Below are 22,903 nucleotides of genomic sequence, written 5' to 3'. Positions count from 1 at the left end.
CCTTGAGGTTAGGACACAAGCGCCCCCGGCCTCACGAGGCTGACTGGGTCGGCATGTTTCTGGTGACCTTGTCCCTCCTGGACACCCAGCCCCAGTGTCTAGGAAAGATCTCAGCAGACAGGGAGGTGCCAGGGATCCCAAAGCAAAAAGCAATGGAAAAGGGTCAGCCCCTGGTGCTGGGATGGGGCTGAGGTGAGACAATTACTGCAGTACAGAGGAGTCACTTGTACGGGGTGGGGGTGAGGACTTGGCCACAATGACACGTCATCATTTCTTAATCTGTGCTGGTGTGAACCCTGCACAAAGTAAATCTTTGGGCATAAATGGCATCAATAGATTTATTCTCTCATCTCACACTCCATGGGATTGGGACAGGAGCAGAATGTTTGCACTACGTCCTCTCCCTGCGCCAAGTACAAAGAGTCGAGTTCACCTAGAGACATTCTTTGTCCTTGTGGTGTAACCTCAGTGTGACAGTAACAGTCAGTAATCTTTATGAGTGAGTACTATGTGCAAAGTATGATGCTGAGGGCTTGTTTTATTTATATTTATAGGCTGTTTAATCTTCCCTGTACTACTCCCATTTTACAGATGAGGATCGGAGAGGTTAAGAAACTTGCCTGAGGCTGCACAGCTGATCTGTGGGGGAGCTGCGCTTGGAACCGTGAATCTACGCTGCCTAGTACTTGCTACCGTCTGCACTACCCACACACATTTAAAGGAAAAAAATCCCAACAATACCTGCAGTGGTTGCCTCCGATTCCTCTGTTCCTCCCAGAGAAGTTGGGATGGAAGCGTCTGTTGGGGAGGTGGCTGTTTCGGCTGTTTGGCTCTCTTCTCCTGAGTGCAAGGGGCTTGAGGACTCGATTTCTAGATGCGCCTCTGCAGGGCGCTGGGTCTGCTGGGTCCATTCATACTCTGGACTGCTGGTGCCGATGACAATATCCAGCCCCGACGTGTGACCAGACAGGTCTCCGCTGATTTCAGTCCTGTCTCCAGAAGCCATGGAAGTGGCCGAAGGCCAGCCCGATGTTTCTGCGCCCACATCGTAGGTGCTGGTTGACTCCCCACTCACTTCCGGGGCGGTCGAGCCCTCCCTGAGTCCTTCCTGATAGGCCGAGGTGCTGCCGCTCACTCCCAGGCCTGAGGCTCCCTCCACATCAGCTTCGTGGAAGGCAGAGGTGGTTTCACTCAGATCAGGGGACCCGGAAGCTCCTCCGCTGGCCTCAGGGGCAGCAGACGCCTCTACCCCAGGCTCAGGATAGGCAGACGTCTCGCTGCTGGCTTCTGGGACTGACGACGCTTCTACCCCCGAGCCGGAGCACCCTGCTGTAGCTCCACTGATGTCCCCAGATGCAGAGGCTTCTCCACTGGACTCAAAAAGCTGGGGCGTGTGGGTCATAGGGGGTCTCTGGCCGAGTTCTTGGGAAACAGTTGGTTCAGTAACACCCTCTACGAACTCTGAAGTGATTAAAGTAACTTCTGGAAGTCCTGAGGCCTCCCCACTGGCGCTTGTGGCTGCAGAGGATTCCCCACTGACATCCATGGTGCCAGAAAAGTCCCCACTAAAATATGGGGTACTTGATGGCTCTCCACTGGGCTCCACCAGTCCGGGCTGCAGCCCACTTAAGTCCAAAACTCCAGAATGGTCTCCAGACATGTCTGGTGCTCCAGAATGGGCACCGCTGAGTTCCAGAATGCCCGAAGGCCCTTCTCCAGCTTCTTGGGCTGTGGGAGCGTGGGTTACAGATTCCACCAAAGTTCTGTCTACAAGAGAGACAGTGGGGAAACCCGATGGAAGTCCACTGCCATCGTATGCCCCTGAGGGCAGGCTGCTTCCGGTCTCCACTCCAGAGGATTCTCCACTGACTTCAGCTACTCCACTTGGTAGGCCACTGAATTCTGGAGGCTGGGATGTAAACCCACTGGAGTCAACTGCTCCAGACGACTGTCCACTGATGTCTACTGTCCCGGATGTGCCCGAGAGATCTGTCTCCCCAGAAGGGAGGCCGCTGAGTTCCACAGACCCTAAACCTTCTTCTGTAAATGTGGTTGGAGTCACTTCAACCAAACTGATGTCCACAAATGTAATGCCAGAAGCTTCCCCACTGCCACTCATGGCACTGGAAACGAGGTCAGGGATTCCAGATGTTGTTCCACTCAACTCTGGCAACCCTGAGGCCTGCCCACTGAGGTCAGGGACCCCAGACATTTCTCCACTCAGGTCCGTTATGCCAAATGGTTGACCACTGCCAAAAAGAACTCCAGAAGCTTCTCCACTGACGTCTGGTTGTCCGGAGGACAGTCCACTAAGCTCGGTTACTCCAGATGTTTCCCCTGGAAACCCTGTTGGCTGCCCACTGATCTCAAAAAGCCCAGATGTTCCCCCACTGATGTCAGGAAACCCTGATGGCTGTCCGCTGACATCAAAGAGTCCAGATGTTGTCCCACTGATTTCAGGAGACGCAGACGCCTGGCCACTGAGTTCAGCTCCTGAAGGGAGTCCACTAGCTCCTCCACTAATGTCCAACTCACTGAAGGGCACCCCAGATATTTCTCCAGCACCACTAATGCCAAGGGTTCCCCTCCCTTCCAGTTCACCTGCAGTGGTGGCTGTGACCACTTCCACCAACGTAGTATCCACTAGGGAGACAGTTGGGAACCCAGATGGAAGTCCACTAAAGTCAGGCAGGCCAGAGGATGGGCCACTTCCAAGGTCTATTCCAGAATACTCACCAGTAAATCCAGAGGGAAGGCCGCTGGCTTCTGGAGCTTGTCCGCTTCCTAGAGTTACAGAAGGTGTTCTGCCAAAGTCCAAGGCTCCAGAAGCTGACCCAATCAAGTCGTCTCTTCCAGAATGCAACCCACTGAGGTCCTCGGCTCCAGAGGTAGAGGTCTCTAGACCCTCCCTTCCAGAATAAAGTCCACTGAGGTCATCCCCAACTCCAGAAGTAGAGGTCTCCAGACTTTCTCTTCCAGAAGGAAGTCCAGTCAGGTCACCTACTCCAGAGGCAGAGGTCTCAAGATGACCCTCTCCTCCAGAAGGAAGTCCACTCAGGTCCCCTACTCCAGAGGCAGAAATCTCTAGATGACCTTCTCCTCCAGAAGGCAATCCACTGAGGTCCTCTACTCCAGAAGCAGAGGTCTCCAGACCTTCCCTTCCAGAAGGAAGTCCACTGAGATCGCCTACTCCAGAGGCAGAGGTTTCTGGACCTTCTCCAGAAGGCAATCCACTGACGTCCTCTACTCCAGAAGCAGAGGTCTCCAGACCTTCCCTTCCAGAAGGAAGTCCACTGAGATCGCCTACTCCAGAGGTGGAGACTTCTGGACCTTCTCCAGAAGGCAGTCTACTGAGGTCCTCTACTCCAGAAGCAGAACCCTCTAGGCCCTCACCTCCCGAGGGCAGCCCACCAACTTCAGAAGTGTTGGACCACGTAATTCCATCTTCATACCCTGAGGCCAGTCCACTTCCCACAGGCAGGCCTGAGCCCACTGTAGAGGTGAGACCACTGGAGTCAAGGTCTTCTGAGGGCAGTCCACTTGCAGTTACCCCTGAGGGCTGCCCACTGGTGTCCAGGCCTCCTAAAGCTTCTCCACTGCCTGTGAAGTCACCACTGACTTCAGGTGCCCTGGATGTCTCCCCAGAGCCTGGCAGCTCTGTCCCACTGGGCACTGGGGGTGAAAGTGTGGCAGGCTCCTCTGAGGGGAATAGCTCCTCTGAGGGGAATGGCTCCTCCGAGGGAAATGGCTTCTCCGAGGGGAATGGCTTCTCTGAGGGGGATGGCTCTTCCGAGGGGGATGGCTCTTTTGAGGGAGAAGGCTCCTCCGAGGCCAAGGGCACTTCTGTTGCAGAAGGGCCTTCTGTGCTCTCCTCTGTTGCTGTGCTAGTGGGAGACCACGTAGGAGGGATCCCTGGAGGAAAGGAGGAAGAAAGATGAGGTGTGGATTTAGTAACCCTGCCCCATTTTAAACTCACACAGAGAAGCTGAATTCCATTCCCTCCACAGTTAAACTTTGCCCTCAAGAGCTCAGAGATGTGTTCAGACATTTTCTAATGGAACCTCGCACAGTGTCTCTGGAAAGAAAGTTGGAAGAAAAGGAGGGAGGGAGGGGACAAGGAAGCTTCCCACCACCCTCAGGCTGTGCTCTGTGAGACTTTAGAGGGTGCCATCCACACAACCCCCTGGATGTGGGGGCCTGGCTACCATCGCACCAGCACCCCCTGACCGCTTGATGGAAAAACCCATTTTCAGACCCCACCCCAGCCCCACTGCCGACGATGCAGCAGCTCAAATGCATGTGAGAATCATCTAAACCCAGCCGTGTGAGGCAGAGAAGACCACGGACCTGGCATTGGGTAAGTGCCCGCTGGGGGGGAGGCTGCTTCCCATTCCGTCCGGTTTTCTGGCTCAATGGTGAAAGCTGGGATTGCAGTCGTCTTCTCCCCCAAGGGGACAGCAGCCACGCCAGGTGCCGCTTGAGTAGTGATCCTGTCCTCCACGATGGAGGGTAGCGTGGGTGTGCTACTCTCCTCTTCTCCTGGGGAGGGCACCGCCGAGACACCTAAAGGGGAGGTGGGTGGGGAAGGTTCCTTCTTACCAGTGACCCATCCCAGGTGGTCCTCCTTGAGGGGAAGTAGGGAACGCTGAGGTGGGCCAGGCCTGTGCAAGAGCCTCACTGGGCCTCAACCTGCCACCTGCATCCCTCAGTCCAGCGAGATCACTTTGGCTTCCTCCATTTCTAAGAGCCATTTGCTTTAGCTATACGTGATCAACATGCACCCGCCGTCAGCACTTTATTCCAGGCTGGTCTGGGGCGTCTCTTGTATAGAATTTATCATACACACCAAGCACTGTTTCAAGGTGTTATGTATATAGAAGCATTTTATCCCAAAACAGCCTTCTGAGATAGATACTATTATCTTATTTACAGATGGGGAAACTAAGGCACAGAGTTAAGTGACTTGCCCAGAGTAGGTGGCTTATAAGTGGCAGATCTAGTCTTTGAACCCAAGTATCTGGTGCCAGACTCCATGCTGTCAACTACTGCATGATGCTACCTTTCTTGGGGACAGAAATTAGGTGTGAGAGAATAAAAAACAGGAGGGTGCTATTTAAAACCCATGAGGCCATTGTGGCACTGGAGGATTGAAGGTGGGATTCACCGACTGTGGGCAACTGTTCTGGTTTTGGGGAAACCAGCAGTGGGCTTGGGTGGGAAGGTCGTTGACTGTCTCTGAAGTTATATAAAAAACTGAGTTCATGGAGGGTTGTGGGGGTCAGGGGGTGTACTGCTGGGAATTTACTGGGAGGCAAAATGGCTTGGCTTCTGCTGCCCAGAGCAGGGAGAGGGGTACTGGGGCATGAGTCTCATTAAATCCTATGAGAGGGAACTGGCCTTGAGGCTGGCAGAGTGGGGCTGAACTTTCTGTGAATGGGATTTCAAAAGGGGACCCTGGAAGTCTGGGGAACTTGGGGACACTCAGGTTATTTTCTCCTTAACTTTATTTTGAAATAATTATAGATTTACAGGGAGTTACAAAGACACTCAGTTTTGATGTATAGTATGTGAAATATGGCATAAGCTGTTATTACAGTCTATTCTGCTCAGTGCACCCAGACCCAAGGACCCTGTGAGAACTCATCCAATCAGAGCCCAGCAGTGCCTGCCGTGGACACAACTTGGCCACGCCCACTGAGTTATTCAATGACGTCACTTTCGAACTCTAACTGATAATGATGGTCGATATGGCAGGCTGTCCTCAGCATGGGTCAAAAAAGTATGCATTGCTAGTGCTTAGTGAAGAATAATAGAATCATTTGACTAAACTCATCACAAAAATATTTACAAGCAGGAGAGAATTTGATAAGGGTGTACAAATTAAAACAGTACACATATGTGTTATTTATTTATGAGAATAAAGCTAACATTTATTGAGCATTTACTATACCCCAGGCACTATGCCATATGTTTTCTATGCACTCTCCCAGTTAATTCTGACAGCAACTCTTTGAAGTAGGAAACTACAATATCACTATTTTATAGCTGAAGCAGAGGAACTGAGAGGTTAAGTGACTTGCCCAGGGTCATACAGCTACTACGCAGCAGAGTCATACTTAAAATTCAGGTCTGCCTGATTTTAGAGCCCAAGATCTTACTCACTTCTCTCTTCTTGTCTCTGGGAAACTTTAGAAGGATGCATTTGCCTTGGGCTCAAAGCCTCGTGCCAGAGGTGTCCCTGTACCAGAGGGACTGACTTTTTTCTCCTTGCTCTGATGGATGGGGCGAGTGGCAGAGGCCAAGAAGAGCCAGCCCCGGGGGGTCAACCCCTGTGCAGAAGTGAGGGCCGGAGGAGAGGTGAGGACACTTACCTCGGAAGCAGAAAGCGTGGTGCCGCGACAGCGGGTCCGGGAGGCCTGTCTGGTTGGGGTAGAGGTAGACGGTTCTCACGCCTGGCTTGTCCCCGCCACAGGCAGGCCGAGCGGTGACTATGGGGTAGCGGAGGCTGCCGTCGGCCAGCCAGCCAGCATAGCACTTGTCCAGGCCACGGCTCCAGGCGGCGTAGAGCTGGCCCGTGGTGGCCAGCGTGGCATTGTGGGATTCACAGAAATCCAGGGCTTCCTGGAAGGTGAACTGCTCCGGGCGTGTGGTGAAGAACACCTCCCCTGGGGACAGAGGCAGGTGGCAGGTGTGACCCTTCAGCTCATGGCCAGGGTGGCCCCTCCTCACCCAGAGGCAGGGCTCCCTCTGTCACCTTCCTCCCCCAATCCCAGCCCTATTCATGGAGTGAGACACCTGCCATGGCACAGGTAGGTTAAAGACCTCGCCCCGCCCAAGCACACCCTTCTTGGACCACTCCCCCCTTAGATCCCCTGGTACACTGGGAAATGGGGTGACCAACGGGGAGGTCCCAGGAGTTGGGACTTTCAGTTCCAAACTTGCAGCCAAACTGAGACAGATTGGTTCCTCTACATTCCCTCTGTCCCTCCTTTCTAGATTCTCCCATCACACTCAGGCACCCCTGCTCCCCTGGTTAAGACAGAAAACCCCTGGGCACCCTCACATCCCCCTGTGCTCCCCTACATCATAGTACTTAGCAGCAAGCACTGGGGACACTGGACCTGTGGCACCCACCCTACCCCCACCCCCACCCCACCCCCACCCTGTGAACTCATTGAGGGCAGGGGTCGGGTCCTGGAACCATTGTACTCACCTAGACTATCCCCAGGGGGCCTGTCTGATTTGGTGGAAGGAAGTTCACATTTACTGAACACCTACTTGTGCCAGGCATTTTTCATACACGTCCCATGTAATACTCAAAAAAGCCTCTGATACGAGCATAACCAGCCCCATTTTATAGACGAGGAAACTGGGGCCTAGAGTGGTTAAATAATTTATCCAGGTCCTGAAACAAGTGAATGGCAATGCTGAAATCTTTCTATAATACCAGCAGTTCCAAAATTGGGTTCAGTGGAATAGTAATTTTGTGACTTTAATTGAAATTAAAAGAAATGAGATAAAACGAAAATAAAGGACCCGTGGTTAAATAAGCTTGGACAATGCTTAGTTGAGCAGAATTAAAGAGGTTTCTTTTGGTGTTTACTGCTGGATTTGATAGAGCCTTTGATTTGTTCCTGGGTATTGGGACTTTCCACAAGGCAGATGGCATATATACAGAGGGTGCCAAAAAAATGTATGCACATTTTAAGAACGGAAAACTGTGTTAAAATTGTAATATTCAATATATACCAATAACAAGAGATGAATACAAGTCACGTGTGACTTCTGCAATTACAAGAGGTGCTCAGAGTGGTTCCCATCAGTGTCCAGACACTTCTGATGATGGCGAACTACTGCTTAAGCAACACTGACCAAAGTGTCCACTTGTAGACATTTTTTGGGCACCCCAGGTATATGTAAAAGGATTTATTTATCCACAGAACTCAATGCATTTTTAAGGAGCTAATGATCCCCTGCTGGAGGAATCCACATAAACCACTTGGGAGGCAGAGAAGGGCTTGACTTGAGAGAGGGGCCGCGGGCCTTCTTTCGTAAATAGGCTCCTGGGTCAGAGCCGGGGTGGCTGGTGGATTGCCTCCTCTTTGTGTTTCCTTGTCAGCCCCCTGCCCATCTGGGGCCCGACATGTGAGAACAGGGCCTGTACCCTCGAGCTTGTCCACGTAGCAGTAGACGTCATAGGTTTCTGACGGTGGGCGCACGCCGTAGGTCCTGACCCCAGGGCTGCTGTCCTTGTCGCCCACACAGGGGGTCCGTGGGCTCACAATGGGGTATCTGCAAAGGAGGGTGGGAGGGGTGGATGATGGCCTGCTTAGGCGTTGGGGGATACGGGGCCCCAGGGTGCGGATGGTAGGCTACCCCAGGGGACGGTCATTGGTTGTCTGGTGGCATTCAAACCACGAAGGAGCCCCTTATACTGGGCAAAGGGTCTGGGGGCTCTTGAGGTATTCCTAGTTTCAGAAGAGCGCCCACTGCATGGAACGGCACTGGGTCAAGCTGGAAGGGACTGGGGGACTCTTGTGTCTTGGGGGGAAATGACCAAGGACTTAACATCACCCAGGGCCTTATTCTCTCAGAACATGCTTCAGTTCTGGGGAGAAACGAAGGGAGTCATGGAGTCACTGGTTCATTCATTAACCCTCAGGGTTAATTAAGCCTGGGTGCCGGGCCACAATGTGGCTCCCTATCTTGACCTCTCAGAGTTGGGTTTGGGCTGGGAGGGGAGTCTGGCTGCTCCGTCACCTGACGGTCTGATCCTGCAACCAGCCGGCATCGCACTGCTCGTAGCCGGCTTCATAGGCGGCCTGCAGCTGCTCAGGCGAGGCGATGACCGCCCCCGTGCGCAGGCAGGCCTGCTGTGCCTCCTCGTAGGTAAGCGCGTAGCGGGCAGAGCCCGGGCGGTAGTGGAACACGACCCCTGGGAGAGGAGGAGAGGGAAAGAAGGAGAGACAAGGCAGGCTCAGGGCATGGGCCAGTTGCCACAATGCTGGTGCCCCTGGGTCCCGGTTCTCAAGGCTTTTCGGGCCTGGAGAGAGCCCTGGCTTCTTGAGGCGTGACCTTCCTTAACCCCCTCCTAGCTTTCCTACTTCCGATCCTATTCCCAGCTAATGTGGACTTTGGAATTTGAACTTTATATAATTTTCATTATATGTCACAAACTATTTGTCTTCTTATGATTTTCCCCACCCCCAACTATCTAAAAGTGTCATAGCATTCTTAGTTTACGGGCTGTATAGAAACAGGTGGCAACTGGATTTGGCCCACGAGCTGTAGTTTTCGGACCACTGTCTTGAAGGGTCAGTGCTGTGACAGGCCCCGGGAGTCACCCAGTGTGGCAGTTTTCAAATGGTTCTATTCTGTGGAGGTACCCGATGGGGTGAGGAGGGTACCCGACAGATGAGCCCGTTCTCCACTTCGCTTCACCTAGACCCCTTTGGCACCTTTACCCGCCTGATAGAGATACGCTGCTTGCCACCTGCCACTTGATTTGAAGGAAATGCTTTATGGCAAAAGGGCATGGACGTCACTGGGCTGACCTATCCCCTTTGTTTTACAAACAAGGAGAACCACGTGTGAGAGGAGAGAGGCCTGTCCCAGGCCCCAGGTCCCAGGTTAAGTGGAGGGTGCAGACCCCCAGTCCAAGTTCTCTCCACCCACCCCTTGCTCCATGCAGCCCCCCGAGGAGCAGGTACTTACCCCCCGGCAATCGTGGCTGCCCAGGGATCTCGGCGGCACCTGGGGCTACGGTCACCTGCACGACGAGATCCTCGCTGGTGAAGGCGGTGGCGGGGCCCAGGCCAGGTGTGGACTCCTCGGGAAAGGCCCCGGGCCTCGTGGCCTCTTCAGTGCCATTCTCAGCCTCAGGGATGGTGGTGGCCTCCACGTCAGGGGCCAGTGTGAGGGGCTCCTCGGGCTCCAGGGCAGTGGGGGAGCCGTGGAAGATGGGTTTCACGGTGAGAATCACGGTGCCTCGGGCTTCCCCCTCCGTGATGTTTCGGGGCAAGGGCAACTCCACGTCAGGCCAGGTCACTGTCTGGATGGTGATGTCCTCCTCGCCCCCCCCAAAGAAGTTCTCTGGGATGTCCACAAAGTCTTCACCTGGGACAGGGACAAAGAAAAGCTTTAGCCACTCGGCCTGGGGCTGGTTTGAGGGAGGTGAGCACGGGCTCCACGTCCTTCCCTGCTGGGGCAGGGAAAAAAGCACCCACTGTGTGCCTGGCCCCTTGCTGGGCTCATTGTGGGGTCCTCGTCTATTTGACTGTTCATGAGAGGGGACCCCACAGTTTCCAGATTGCAAAAGAATGCAAAGTCATCGTAGCACGAGATATGGACCAGTCAGCTCACTGCTTATAAAACCAGTCATGCTGCAGCATCCCTTCCTGACCAATGCCAGCCACCTCCTTACCTGTCTTCTGACCACCCTGTTGACCATCTGATGTTGTAACCAGCCAATGGCACAAGGTAAATCAGTTACAAAGGGCAATTGAGAAATCTCGCCAAAGATGCAGGAGCTCATGAAATTGATGAAACATAAGATAACTCCCCACCTCAGGCACGAAAAAGTGAGGGTCGGGCAGAAATGAGACCGTTAATCATCAGTAAAGAGAAAATCCATGAAGGCGTGATGACTTCGAGAAGAGTGGTTAGACTATTGAAAGGTTGAAAGAGGCTTTGGGGGAAATCCTAATTAGTTTTGCAAAAATAACCCTCTTCAGGTTAGATCAGACTGTGGAAGTTAAATATGGAATGAGTTATGCCACTGCGCTGTCACCAATTTTGTCATAAAAATTGAGGCAACTGCATATTATCAATTGTCTTTTCCCCTCCAAGAACTAGCACTTAACTGGAATTACAACCTAGATTGTGTAAACTATAAGATAAAAAGCTTATTTGAAAAAGTTTTCCTCTAAATGTTCAAAATAAAATCCCTGTCAAAACTTTCCCCCCGCCACTCTTTTAAATAACACTTTGGTCCTCCTTTTAAGCACATTCAATTTCAAGGGCAGATAACAGTGGCCTCCTGTGGGGGCATGGTCTCATGTCAGGCCCTGCCATCTTCCATGAGGTGCCACCATCTCCCCATTTGACAGATGAGGAAAGTGAGGCTCAGTGCCTTGACTCTCCCATGGTTGCACCGTAGCAGGTGGCAGAGCTGGGGTTCAAGCCTGAGCAAACGCAGATGCTCAAGCTCATGTTTTTAAGCCTGTTCTGGGCAGATAAGACAGGCCTGCAACTCTACCGTAGCTCTTCCAGGAACTAATAGAAATGGGGAGTGTTAAAACATGGGGTTCACGTATCCGGTGACCCCTTGAAGGGGTAAAAACCAGCCTCCTTTTCCAAGATCTCTTCCTCTGGGCCCCAATTTTGGTGGGGTGACCCCCCTTCCGGCCTCCAGCCCCAGCCGCACCTGTGTAGCAGATAGCGTCGTAGCGAGATGAGGGGTCGGGGTAGCCGGTCTGGTTGGCGTGCAGGTAGACGGTCCTCACACCGAGGAGGTTGCCCCCACAGTTGGGCCTGGCCTTGGAGATGGGGTAACGCACGCTGCGGTCGGCCAGCCAGCCGGCACTGCACATGTCCATGCCGCCCTGCCAGGCCAGGTACAGCTGGCCCGTGGTGGCCAGCCGGGCACCCAGCCGCCGGCACTCATTGGCGGCCTCCTGGAAGGTGAACTTCTCTGGAGATGTTGCATAAAAGACCTCGCCTGCAAAGGACACAGACGGCAGGGTGAGCATCTCCCTCCCATCTTCTGCTCTGGGGCCCCAGGGAGACCCATGAGGTGCCTCCAGGTCTCGAGCGCCTTCTAACTTGTTTTGGACTCCCACTTCTCAAAGCCCTTCCCGTAGCTCAGATCCTGCCCTTCAGTTCCCATGGGCTTCTGAGCAGGGTGGCACTGGTTTCCTGAAACAGGGGGATCATGAAAGAAGCTGCCAGAATGGCAAGGAGGTGCGGAAAGCAGAGAGCAAATATAAGGCCCAGGATGAAATACTCCCGCTCAGAGCACGTGGGCTCCTCACTTTGCTGGGGACCTTCCCACCACTAGGGCACCTTTCCTGTGAGGTAAGCATCACCCACTCAAGTAATCTTTTTAAAAAATTCTAATTCTGATGGCAAAAGCAGACATCAGACTTTGACCCTTAGAGCGCTGGTTCCCAAATTGGGGTCTCCAGGCCCCAAAGCGTCCATAAGGGCATTAGTGGGGGCTGTGAACTCTTTACTATTTCCAAAACCTGAAAAGGTTTTGCCAGGGGTAGGGGTAGGGGTCGGGCTGAGGGCATGGGCTCTGAGATAGTTCTGATTCTCTCCATTCAGTGACAGCTCTGATTGGCTGTTATATTTGTCGTTGGTTAGCCAAAAATGGGAACACAAATACTTGTTACTTAATAGCTCCAGTTTGGCCCCTGGGGTGAGAATGAGGAAAGGGAGCTATGGTGGTGAGAGAGCTGGGGACTGGCGCTGCCTCGGAATGAGCCACGGTAGCACGCTTCTTCTTGGCCCTGGGGAAGCTGTGAGCTTGGGGGCGGGCGCTGAGGTGGCAGAGTCTGGAATGTCAAAAGGAATGCATGGGTGCACATGGGGGAAGGGGTGCCGTCCACATGCCTGGGTAACTGGTAGCTCTGACCGTGACCAAAATTAGTGCCCTTTACAAACCAGAGAAAGATTCCGGGTTCCTTCCTGCTGGCTCCGGAGCGCTCCAGAACTAGTCCATGGGAATGGCCTGGGCAGGGCTGGGGGCTGGCAACAGCTGAGAGAAGGGGGCTGGGAAGCCAGCTTTCTTGGGAACTATGATTCTGATGGGCCCAGCCTTTGTGAAGGTGACAAGCCTGGGCTGGTTTTGCTGGTGCAGAGGACCTTGGGACAGTGATGGCTGGTCAGAGCAGCAGGGATCCTGGCTGGAAGGGGCAGTTCCAGGTGAGGGACCAGCAACAAGTATTCTTGGGCCCAGTGGTGGCATCAGATAGTTTGCAGGAGCCTGGGACCCTTGCTTCCCCATGCTTCCCCCTCAACACCCTCTGGACTTGGCAGAATGGGGGTCAAGTCTGTGGTGCCCTAGTTAGTGCTCTACCCGAAGAGGCCCTCATGATCCCAAGTGTGAGTAAGGTAAAGGGGATTGAAAGAGGGCTCTGGGAAGGGGCAGGGTGGCCTTACCCTCCATCTCCTCCGCGAAGCAGTACACGTCGTAAGTCTCATTGGTGTCACGGATGCCATAGGTTCTCACACCAGGAAATTCATCTTTGTCCCCATAGCAGCCTTCTCGGGGAGTGTGGATGGGGTACCTGCCAGGAACCCAAAGTGGGAGGGTGTGACACGAGGGGACAGAGCGGGCCTGTGTCCTCCTCCCTCATGGGAGGAAGTGGTGGCTTACTGATGCGTTTGCCCGCGTCTGTCCTGGATGTGTGGACTATTTATTTTCACAAGTTTTTCTCCAGCTTTATCGAGATGCGTATTTTCGCAGCTATGGGTAATGAAAGGCAGCCCACTTTACTGAATATTTATTGGCGCCAAACACGTTCTGTCAGGGGCCTGCCAACCTTTTCTGTAAACGGCCAGGTAGTAAATATTTGGGGAAGAACGATGGTGTGTAATTTGCACGGAGAGAATGTTCACGTGAGCAAATCTGCGAGCAGCCACTCACTCCACTGCAGGTCAGAATCACATGGATGGGGACTGGTCTTCGGGTGCATGACCTACAGTTGGCCACCACCCTAACCGTGGCTGCCCATGGCATCATGTTGGCACCAGCTCAGTGCTGCTCAGTGCTCCAGCCCATCGCCCACCCCCCTCGGCTGGTGGCCTGGGGGCTCACCTGACAGTCTGGTCGGCCAGCCAGCCGGCATCACACTGGTGGAAGCCGTCCTCGTAGGCGGCCTGCAGCTGCTCGGGAGTGGCGATGATGGCGCTGTTTTGCAGGCAGGCTCGCTGCGCCCTGTCAAAGTCCAGGGTATAGCGTGTGGAGATGGCTCTGTAATGGAACACAATGCCTGCAAGACAGGCGCGGGCCAGAGAGCAGGTCAGGCATGGCCTCTTGGGACTGAGGTCCTCGCAGCATGCCGGCACGAGTCCTAGGGACCTTGGCGTCATCTGCTTTGGGCCTCTAGCTCATGCGTGGACCCCCCCCTTCCACAGTTGCATGTGGTCCTTTTGCCTTTGCTGGAATATGTCCAGTAACGGGGACCTCACTACTCACAAGGCAACTTTTTTGAATACCTGTAATTCTGAGAATCAGAAAGGTCTTTGAATTGAACTAAAATTTTATAATTTTTCTTGTCACTCCAAGGCCACACATTTGATTTGGGGAAGCAGACACTTAGAGCCGCGTGCACCCTCAGCCCAGGGGCATCCTGGAGGGAACCCTGTTGCAGGCACCCCCAGGAGTGGATCGTCTTGGACAGAGCCATCCAACAAGAAAAATCTGGTGCTGACCAAAGTTCTGAAGTCAACCAAGGACACAACCATTCTCCTTGGGCCATTGAGAGTAAGGGGACCAGGGTGTGGGGGGGTTCTTCCTCCCTTTCTTTGGCTTCTGGAACTGAGAATTGGGGTGGGGAGTGGGGGAGGGAAAAGACACCTGGATGGAGAGTCAGGAGCTGCTCTGACTCATTCTAGGGCAACTTAAGGCAAGTCACTCAGCCTCAGTGTGCTCATCTCTACAATGGGGATGATGACGAGGCCCATGGAATCACAGGATCATGGCAAAACACAAACTGTCATTTCCATGTGACTGTGGCCAGGAAGGAGTTAATCCCCTCCTCATCCAGAGAGAATGACCTTACCAGCTTCCTGTTACAACAGAAGGAAGTTAAGTAATGCAGACTGGTGTGTGTGTGGGGAGGGCGGGAGCTGGGATTTCAGCGCCCACCTGCCTGGGTCCACAGGGGGAGGACAGCATTGGGGTTCTTCCCACAGGTGAACCAGCGTCCCTGGGGCGGCTCTCACCTTTCACCACGACCTCCAGGGTGGCCTCGCTGTCCTCAATGCCGTGCATCACCTCACAGCGGTAGATCCCAGAGTCATTGGAGCGCAGGTTCTGGATCTCCAGGGTGGCATCGCTGGGGATGGCTGGGTAGTTGGGCAGTGACACTTTGTCCTGGTAGGCACTGTTGACCCTCACCTGTCCTTCCGTGGCCACCAGCAGTACCACTTCCTTCTCCTTGGAAATGTGGCTCCACTTGATTCTCGGGGTGAGGGGGGCGGTGGAAGGGGCGGTGGTCACAGGGTGCATGGGGTCGATGAAATAGCAGGGGATGGTGAGGGAGGTCCCCAGGAGGACCCGCAGTGGGGACGGTTCGGGGATGCTGACACTCAGCGAGTTGTCAGGGTCTGTGGTGAGAGAGGAATCTATTAGTGCGGAGAGACGACCACCCTGCCTCCTTGTCAGTCCTTCTGGAAATGACAACTTCCAAGCAGCCTGTCTGCATCTGTGGAGGGGGACGCGCTGCACCGTATGGAATTCCCAGGAAGCCTTGCAACACCCTCTCTGGAGCAGTACTCCTCAAGGCCCATGGTGTCTGCACCTCAAGACCAGAACTATGGAGCCAGAAAAGGGTTGCCGAGGAGGGCAGGAGGAACTTCAGAACTGAGACCGCCTCTCTGTTTCTCAAACTGCGGTACCCTTAGGGATGCCAAGCCATAGGATAAACACTACCCGTCTTCCTGGAGTGACAGCTTGACTCAAAGACTTGGGGAAAAATTATTTTGGGGAAGAAAGAAATCAACACCGCTTTAAAAGCTAAGAGACAAAACTTCAGAGATATGTCCCACATGAGGAGGTCTGCCTTGGGCTCCATCCCGGCTTTGCAGAAGGATAAGACATTCTCTCCTGCTGTTGGGGAATCAGGGATCTAGCTGGAGAAGCGTCGAGAAGATCACACATTTAAGGCTGCAAAGAGTCAGATGGGGGTGGGGGTGGGATATGTTGGGGCTCCATAAAAAAATCACGGAGACTATTCATAGAGAAGATAGTGTGTTTACCGAACCATGTTAGAAGTAAAAGGTCTTCCTGGAATGGGAAAGAAACAGCTTTTGAAAAAATAGCATCTTTCATGGTGAGTCATACCCTTATGGAACCCTTTTCTCCAGGAGAGCCTACAGGTTGAACATAAAAATGTTTCAGATGTTTGTGGGTGGTAGGTACATAACAGGGCAAGAAAGAGGGGAGCCAGGAATGTTTGGGGTCCAGTCCTAACCTTTTGATGTCCTGGGTAGTCACCACGAAGCCATTCCACAAAAATCTCCCTTTGAATGCTCAGCCCTAGCCCCACAACACGGCATGGCTTTAGCGGTGGTGGTCCTCTGCGGAGAGCTGAAAGTGATGGCAGCGCCCAGCTCCGCAGCGTTTAAAGTTCTCCACCAACCACCAGTGAACTGGTTTGCCTGTGTGGGCAAACCACCCCAGGTTACAGCCAGGGGCTGGATATTTGTGGGTCCTGGAGTAAGAGGACACATGGAGACCCAGATACCATATGTCTAAATATTTAAAGGTTATAAATCAAGCTAACAGATTGTTAAATAAAATATATTCTATCTTCCTATTTGACAACGATACCTTTCAAAATGAAAAGCCATATTCAACTGTAGCATTCTTGGGTTCCCTAGAGTTTGGCGCTGGGATGTGGAGTCCAGGTGGGAGGAGGGGGAACCAGGTCCCCTTCTGTTCCCATCACTGCTCTACACTGTTTATCCCAGCGCTGTCCATGCTCCATGCAAACAGCCACCCCTTAACCTCTCCCTTGGGCCTAGGGGTGGCTCACACCAGGGCTGTGGTGCCCCTATATAGAAGGGACTCAGAGGGGAGACCCATGTGGCCTTGGAAGTGGTTTGGGTCCAACCAGGCAGGGACTTCTGGGTGCCCTGGGTTCCCAGAGTGTGGTCTAAAGGGGGGGCATTGATGTGCGTGGACACATCTTATTGGCCCTACAGATTCCTCACCCTTTAGGGAGCACTGGGGCTGGAGGAGGGTCACTGGGTGGAGGGGCGGGGCGGGGGTGGTACAGAGCAGGGGCCTGTCTTCCCTGGGTCTGAATGAGCTGCATCCCACTTTGGGGCAAGCCCATCCTGGGGTCCTTGGAGTTTGTTCATTGGGTTCAGTGCTTGATGAACCCTAGGTGGTACCTGCCACACGCAAGAGGCCAGGTGGTGGGCTTCCCGAGGACGGTTTGCCGAGAAAGACAAAGACCCGTGGGATTTACTGGGGCTTCTTTCTGACCGTTTCTCAGGCGATTTTCTCTGACGCTCCAGCTGATCTTCCCTGGGCAACGTTTTCTTCTTTTGCTTTATCTATATCCTGCCCCGACCCTAAACTCAGTGTGCCGCTGTTCTAGGTGAGATCCATGGAGAGGGTACTGGGAAGGGGGGCACCTGCCAGGCCCGCCCAGGCCCCAGCCGTCCATCTTAGAGGGCTCCTGGAGGCATGCATGTGTGTTCACATACACAGGTGCTCTCCCACTGCAGTGACACTTGATAGAAAAGGGCCAGGGCCAGGAAAAAGCCAGGAGAGGGGACATTCTATCGCTGGGAGTAGCAGCACCAGCTTCAGTACCCAAGACCCCGAATGCAGACGTCAGCGCCTGCTGGATTCGTGAGACGTGTGGGAAGGTCCTCACCTGAAGCTTCTACTGGGACGGCTGCGGTCATGACCCTCAGAGTCACAAACACCAAGAGTAAAGTGGTCATAGTTCACCTGAAAAAGGGGAGGCAGAGGCGTTATTTGGAGGTTTGGATATGGTGAGGTCGCGGAGGGCCATGTGACACACAAGACAAGGTGACAAACTACCCTCAAGGACCTATAGTCACATCAAGATAAGGAGGCTGCATCTGGTTCTCCAAGAACCCTCACAGATTCCCAGTGAAATGACAACTCTCAGGCTGGAAACCTCCTCCGACCTTTTCGAGGGAACTTCCCATCTTCCAATGGTGAAGGCACTATCCTAAAGGATAGCAGTGATGGTTGATATTCTCAGCGCTTGACTGGGCCACAGCGTGCTCACGTAGGTAGCCAAACATTATTCTGGTGTGTCTGCGGTGTTTTTGGATGAGCTTTAACACTAAAATCGGCAGACCAGTAAAACGTATTACCTTCCCTACTGTGGGTGAGCTGCGTCCCGTCAGTTGAGGGCCTGAATAGAACAAAAACGCTGAACCTTCCTGGAGTAAGAGATAATTCCTTGGCCTGATGACCTTGAAACTGCCTTTGGATGCGACTGGAACATCGGGCTCGTCCTGAGTCTCAAGCTGGCAGATTCAGGCTGGAACCCCCACCCTGGCTCTCCTGGGTCTCCAGTCTGCTTAATGCTTTCATGATCTGTGAGCCAATTCCTTATAGTAAATCTCTCTCTCTCTCTCTCTCTCTCTCTCTCTCTCTCTCTCTCTCTCTCTCTCTCTCCATATATATATATATATATATATATATATATATATATATATATATATATATATACACATTTATATATTTATATCCACATCCAATTCGTTCTGTCTCTCTGGAGAAACTTCAGGTTCAGGCCCGGAGAACTATCACGAGTTACCCAACTTTCCTGATGAAATCCAGACCTGCCACCAACTTCAACTCCAGAAACCTCATGTGTTTTAGAATGGAGAATGTGCCAAAGATTCGGGCAAGAGTCTGAGATCTGGCTCAAGTCAGGGGAAGGACGCTACCCACAGAGCTCTGAGGAGGCTGCAGGATGGACAGATTAATAATTTAGGAGAGACAAGAGCCTAGAGACCCTGGAGCTCTCCAGCTGGCCCAAACAATGACTTCATATGAGTTAAAAAAACACCACACACACACACACACACACACACACACACACACACACACACACACAGAAAGCAAGCCTCCCTTGTCATCTGCTGGAAAACTGTCATGCTAAGTATACAAATCTGTGGCAAACACCACATAAAGGACATCCTCTATACGACTGTGACCCTGTCTCCAAGTGGGCAGGTATACGCAGACCCCAAGAAAGTCCAACTGAATTTACAGGAGACCAAACAGAGCAATGGCTGTCACCTCGGCTGTACACTGAAATCACTCAGGCTTCAGCCTGGCCCTCAGGCGTTTAAAAAGCTCCCCAGAAGGTATTATGCAGCCAAGATGGAGCACCGCTGTCTATACGCCAGGGCCTGCACTTCACGGTGCCTGCCCCATGATATTTGGGGGTTGTGCTGGTGGATGGGCCTGCATGGGCAATTGGCGCCTACCCCGCCCTTCTCTCCAGTCCGTGAGCAGTTAGCCTTGGTTTCGGACATGTTTGCATCACAGACACTCCACGGGGAGGGGAGAGGAAGCTGGGACTAAAGATAAGCATGGAGCTCTCCAAAGCTGGGAGTGACTCTCAGCTGAGGAGGTGGCTTGAGCCTCCCTGACCTTGGCTCTGGCAGAACCTGACAGCCCAGCAGGTGTCGCTGTTGGCTCGGTCATCATCAGGTCTGGAAGGCTGGATGGATCCGGGGACGAGGGAGCTCCTGGGGTACCCATGCTAGGAATGCATGGGGGAGGGGTGGGTGGAGCCCAGAACTCTGGGGGACCCTCGCCTCTTGGTTTGACTGATCTTTCCATCACTTCTCCTCAGGGATTTTTCTCCTTAGAGAAAAAAAATCTCTCTCTCTCTAGGTCTTTAGTTGCTGGCACCGTGAGGGGCCGCTGTCATCCGGGGAAATAGTCCCCCAGCGGCTCAAAAGGTAAGGGGTCCCGTCCACTCTGGGGAGGGGGCTAGACTTGTGGGCTCCTCTCTTCCCAGAGTCTGAGGGATTCGTGTGCACACACAAGGCCCGCCTGTTCCTCTTCCCTCAGGACACCCTTCGCTGGGAAGTTCTGTGTATGTTTTCAGACTTGTGTTTCTTCCCTCCCTCTCTGAACAAGCCCAATATTGTCCAGGATGCTGTGGTTCTCTGTGGGGCTCGGGCCCTGCTCTGTTTTCCTCCCTGGCCTCGACCAGAAATAAAAAGGGTGGGGATTTGGGTTGGGGGTGGAGTGGGCAGCGAAACTAATTTTATTTCTTCTTCTTTTTTAAAGACAAACTTTGGGATAGAAATATCGTCACAAATATGCTCTTGTGTTTGTGTTTTCTTAGCTGTAAAGAAAATAGGGAGAAATTCCATTCTGTCTGGGTTCCAAGTATCTCCAGGACTCACTGAAGTCTTTTATGTGAGAGGAGATGGACTCTGCCAGCCCGTCAATAGGGAGGCTTTTCTCCACCAGAGCAAAGTTAGATGGTGCTGAGGAGACTGTGTCCGTGGGGCAGGGAAGGGAAAAGAGGGTGCCTGAAATCAGCGAAAGAAGGGCTTCGGGGAGCAGGAAGTGGATGCTGCTGGGTGAAGGCCGGGGTGTGTGTGTGTGTGAGAGAGAGAGAGACCCTTTATCTCCTCATCAGCTAGACTCTGTCCCATAGTTACCAACCTACCTGGGGCCCTGGCTTTTATTCCTCAAATTATGGGACTGAACGGGCAGCTCACCAGTTTGCCATGAATTCCTTTTCAAGTGCAGTGGAGACCCCCAGACCTGGGGCCTGATCCTGGCTCAGCTACCTGCTGTTTTTTTTTTTTTTTCGTTCTGTGTTTTTTGATGACTAATCATGCTTTGAAAGTAGTCAGAGGTTCCACGACACCAGTAAACCAGGTTTTCTGAGGCTTTTCCCCAAGATAAAGTTAAACAGCTCCAGCATCTTCAGTGTTTAGCAAAATTCACAAGAGAAAAGTAGAGGTTGTCATTTTTGATGACAACTCTGACCCTTGCAGGCTGAGGGACACAGTGAATCAAAGTGGATGAGGGCTCTGAGGGGCTGCACTCTAGAATGACCAGCCACCTGCCCGTGACCCTACTGCTGAGATCCAGAAAACTCGGAGGGAGTGAGCATGCGTGGGAACCATGGGACGCCCACTCTGGCCAGAGCAGTGCCACCAAAGCACCCACGCTGACCCAGGGGAAGGCTGGAGTCCCTCTGCGGGGTCCGAGAGCAGGACACCTACTGCTTTAATAATACAGGACCCACCCCCATGGCTGTTTAAAGACTGTCAGTCCCCTCCTCTTGAGAGTAGGAACTGTGTCCTCAGCACAGAATCTGGCACTCAGCAGGCATCCATCAATGCCAGTCTCCCCCCCTCCTGTCTGGTGTCAGGCCTGGGGGAGCCTCTCGGAAGGTGGGGACTGGAAGAGAGTTTAGTGGTTGTAGGAAGGTTGCTTGTCTTAGGATGAGGGAGGGACTAGATGACTTTCCAAAAAGAATAAAACTGCCTTGATTTCAAAAAAACAACCTCACCATACTACGAAACACTTGGGAAACAGAGAAAACCAATCACCAGAATCCCAAGTTCCAATCCAACCATTAGGTGTGTTTTCATAGTTTTCCTTGTAGTTTTTTTCCTATGACAACTACTTGTGTTTGAGGGAATTGTCATCTGTTTGTGGCCTGTTTGCTTTCTCCACGTAACACTGTGGACCAAATGCCTTTTTCTGTTGTTGTTCCTTCAGAGCTAATACCTCTGGGGTTTCCCCGTCGTGACCTCCCCGCCAGAGACCCTGTCCACACGGCCAAGCCACTGACTGAGCAGAACGTGTGCTCATCCCTTCACAAGGTGGCCTGTGCCATGACTGGGCAGCTGTCAATGGGCTCAAGACCTTCCAAGATGGAATCAAAATGACCCACTCCTATTATAATTTCCACTCATGACTTCTACCCTCAGGGACCACACTCAACATGTCCATGCCTCTTTCATGAGACTCATGACAGATCTTCAAGCTGATCTGCTCTCCCGTCTGCTGTTCTCCCTGAAGACTTCCCCAGTCCCTTTAGCTCTTCCTCGGGGAGCTTCTTGACCTCTCCTCCCTCCCCAGAGCCACAGAAGGTCAGAGCTTATACAGACTTGAGTGGACGTCAAGCCCGATCCCTTCATTCTACAGGTGAGGAAACGGGCCCAAAGAGGTTAAGAGATTTGCTCAAGGCCACACAGTAAGTTGGAGACGGAGCCAGGACCAGAACTGGTTCTACAGACCCGTCTGTCATAATCCTGTTTGAGAGCGATACAGGGCAGAGAGCATGTCTGTCTCATTCCTCGGTCTCCCTGGGCTTCAGCAGAGAGCCCTGGACGGAGCAAGGCAACTGGGAAGTGTCTGCTGAATGAATACACAAATGGGAATATAGTAAGTACCTGAAAAGTCACTTCCTTCCACTCCAGGCCTCCGAGGGAGGAGGGGTGGGCCTGGAGGCTCACATCTGTTGAGCACCCAGGAGGCAGGGGCAAAGCCTTCTGAGGCAGCCCTTTCCCCTTTTGCATTCAGTAAATCTCAGCTAGAGATGTACATGTATTGCTTGTGATGTGCAAGGCTGTATAGATTTATGCTAGCACCTCAGTACGGCATGTGACTTTGGGAGGTCACAGTCCATTGCAGCCCAGCAGTGTGACAATCAGTGTCTCCCTGTCCCAGGTCCCCAGAGCCAGAGGTGTACTGGAGCTTGCTTGCACCAGCTCGCCAGACCCCATTCCAAACATGTCTTCCCAACTGTGTGTTTAGTGATGTCATGTCGGTAGGTTGAAATTGGTCACGATGGGAGTATTTACACCATGGAAATCAGCAAACACTGAAAATGAGGGCTTTCTCTCTTCTCCCCTTTTTGAGTGAGCTTTCCAGCACACTACTGGGGTAACTAATACTAATAAAGAACAAGGCTGGGGGAAGGATAACGGGTACCTGTCTTTTTCTCTCTCTCGAAGCCTCACTTTCCATTCATTGTACTGACCTGCATGAGTCCCAGGGGTCCTTGAACCAGTTTGCTAGCCTTAGGGCAGGGCAGGGTCCCATTCATCTCCATGTCATCTTCTCAGGCCCAGCCGTCCCGCCACATCAGGGCTGACTCAGCCCATGTTTGCTGGATAAGAGATAGTAAGT

The 22,903-nt window shown here is 52.8% G+C and overlaps 1 protein-coding gene across 4 annotated transcripts in view; it reads right to left on the bottom strand.

The window, feature by feature from the left end:
* Window positions 1-22,903, bottom strand: part of ACAN (aggrecan) — a 47,632-nt gene that overhangs the window by 11,603 nt on the left and 13,126 nt on the right. For all 4 annotated transcript variants that reach the window (XM_019726736.3, XM_019726740.3, XM_019726739.3 and 1 more), the window contains exons 2-12: window positions 17,619-17,695; window positions 14,953-15,336; window positions 13,823-13,997; window positions 13,165-13,292; window positions 11,426-11,719; window positions 9,715-10,116; window positions 8,761-8,935; window positions 8,165-8,292; window positions 6,372-6,665; window positions 4,348-4,563; window positions 742-3,912 (exon numbers count right to left, since the gene is read on the bottom strand). In XM_019726736.3, coding sequence (XP_019582295.3) covers window positions 742-3,912; window positions 4,348-4,563; window positions 6,372-6,665; window positions 8,165-8,292; window positions 8,761-8,935; window positions 9,715-10,116; window positions 11,426-11,719; window positions 13,165-13,292; window positions 13,823-13,997; window positions 14,953-15,336; window positions 17,619-17,688 — 5,437 coding nt within the window. In that variant the 5' untranslated portion in view covers window positions 17,689-17,695. The remainder of the gene's footprint in view (window positions 1-741; window positions 3,913-4,347; window positions 4,564-6,371; window positions 6,666-8,164; window positions 8,293-8,760; window positions 8,936-9,714; window positions 10,117-11,425; window positions 11,720-13,164; window positions 13,293-13,822; window positions 13,998-14,952; window positions 15,337-17,618; window positions 17,696-22,903) is intronic.

The sequence above is a fragment of the Rhinolophus sinicus genome, chromosome 13, assembly GCF_057876585.1.
Source record: "Rhinolophus sinicus isolate RSI-liver-muscle chromosome 13, RSI-T2T, whole genome shotgun sequence".
Lineage (NCBI taxonomy): Eukaryota > Metazoa > Chordata > Mammalia > Chiroptera > Rhinolophidae > Rhinolophus > Rhinolophus sinicus.
Note: the sequence above shows the minus strand (reverse complement) of the source record. Positions and strands in the feature narration are given on the sequence as shown.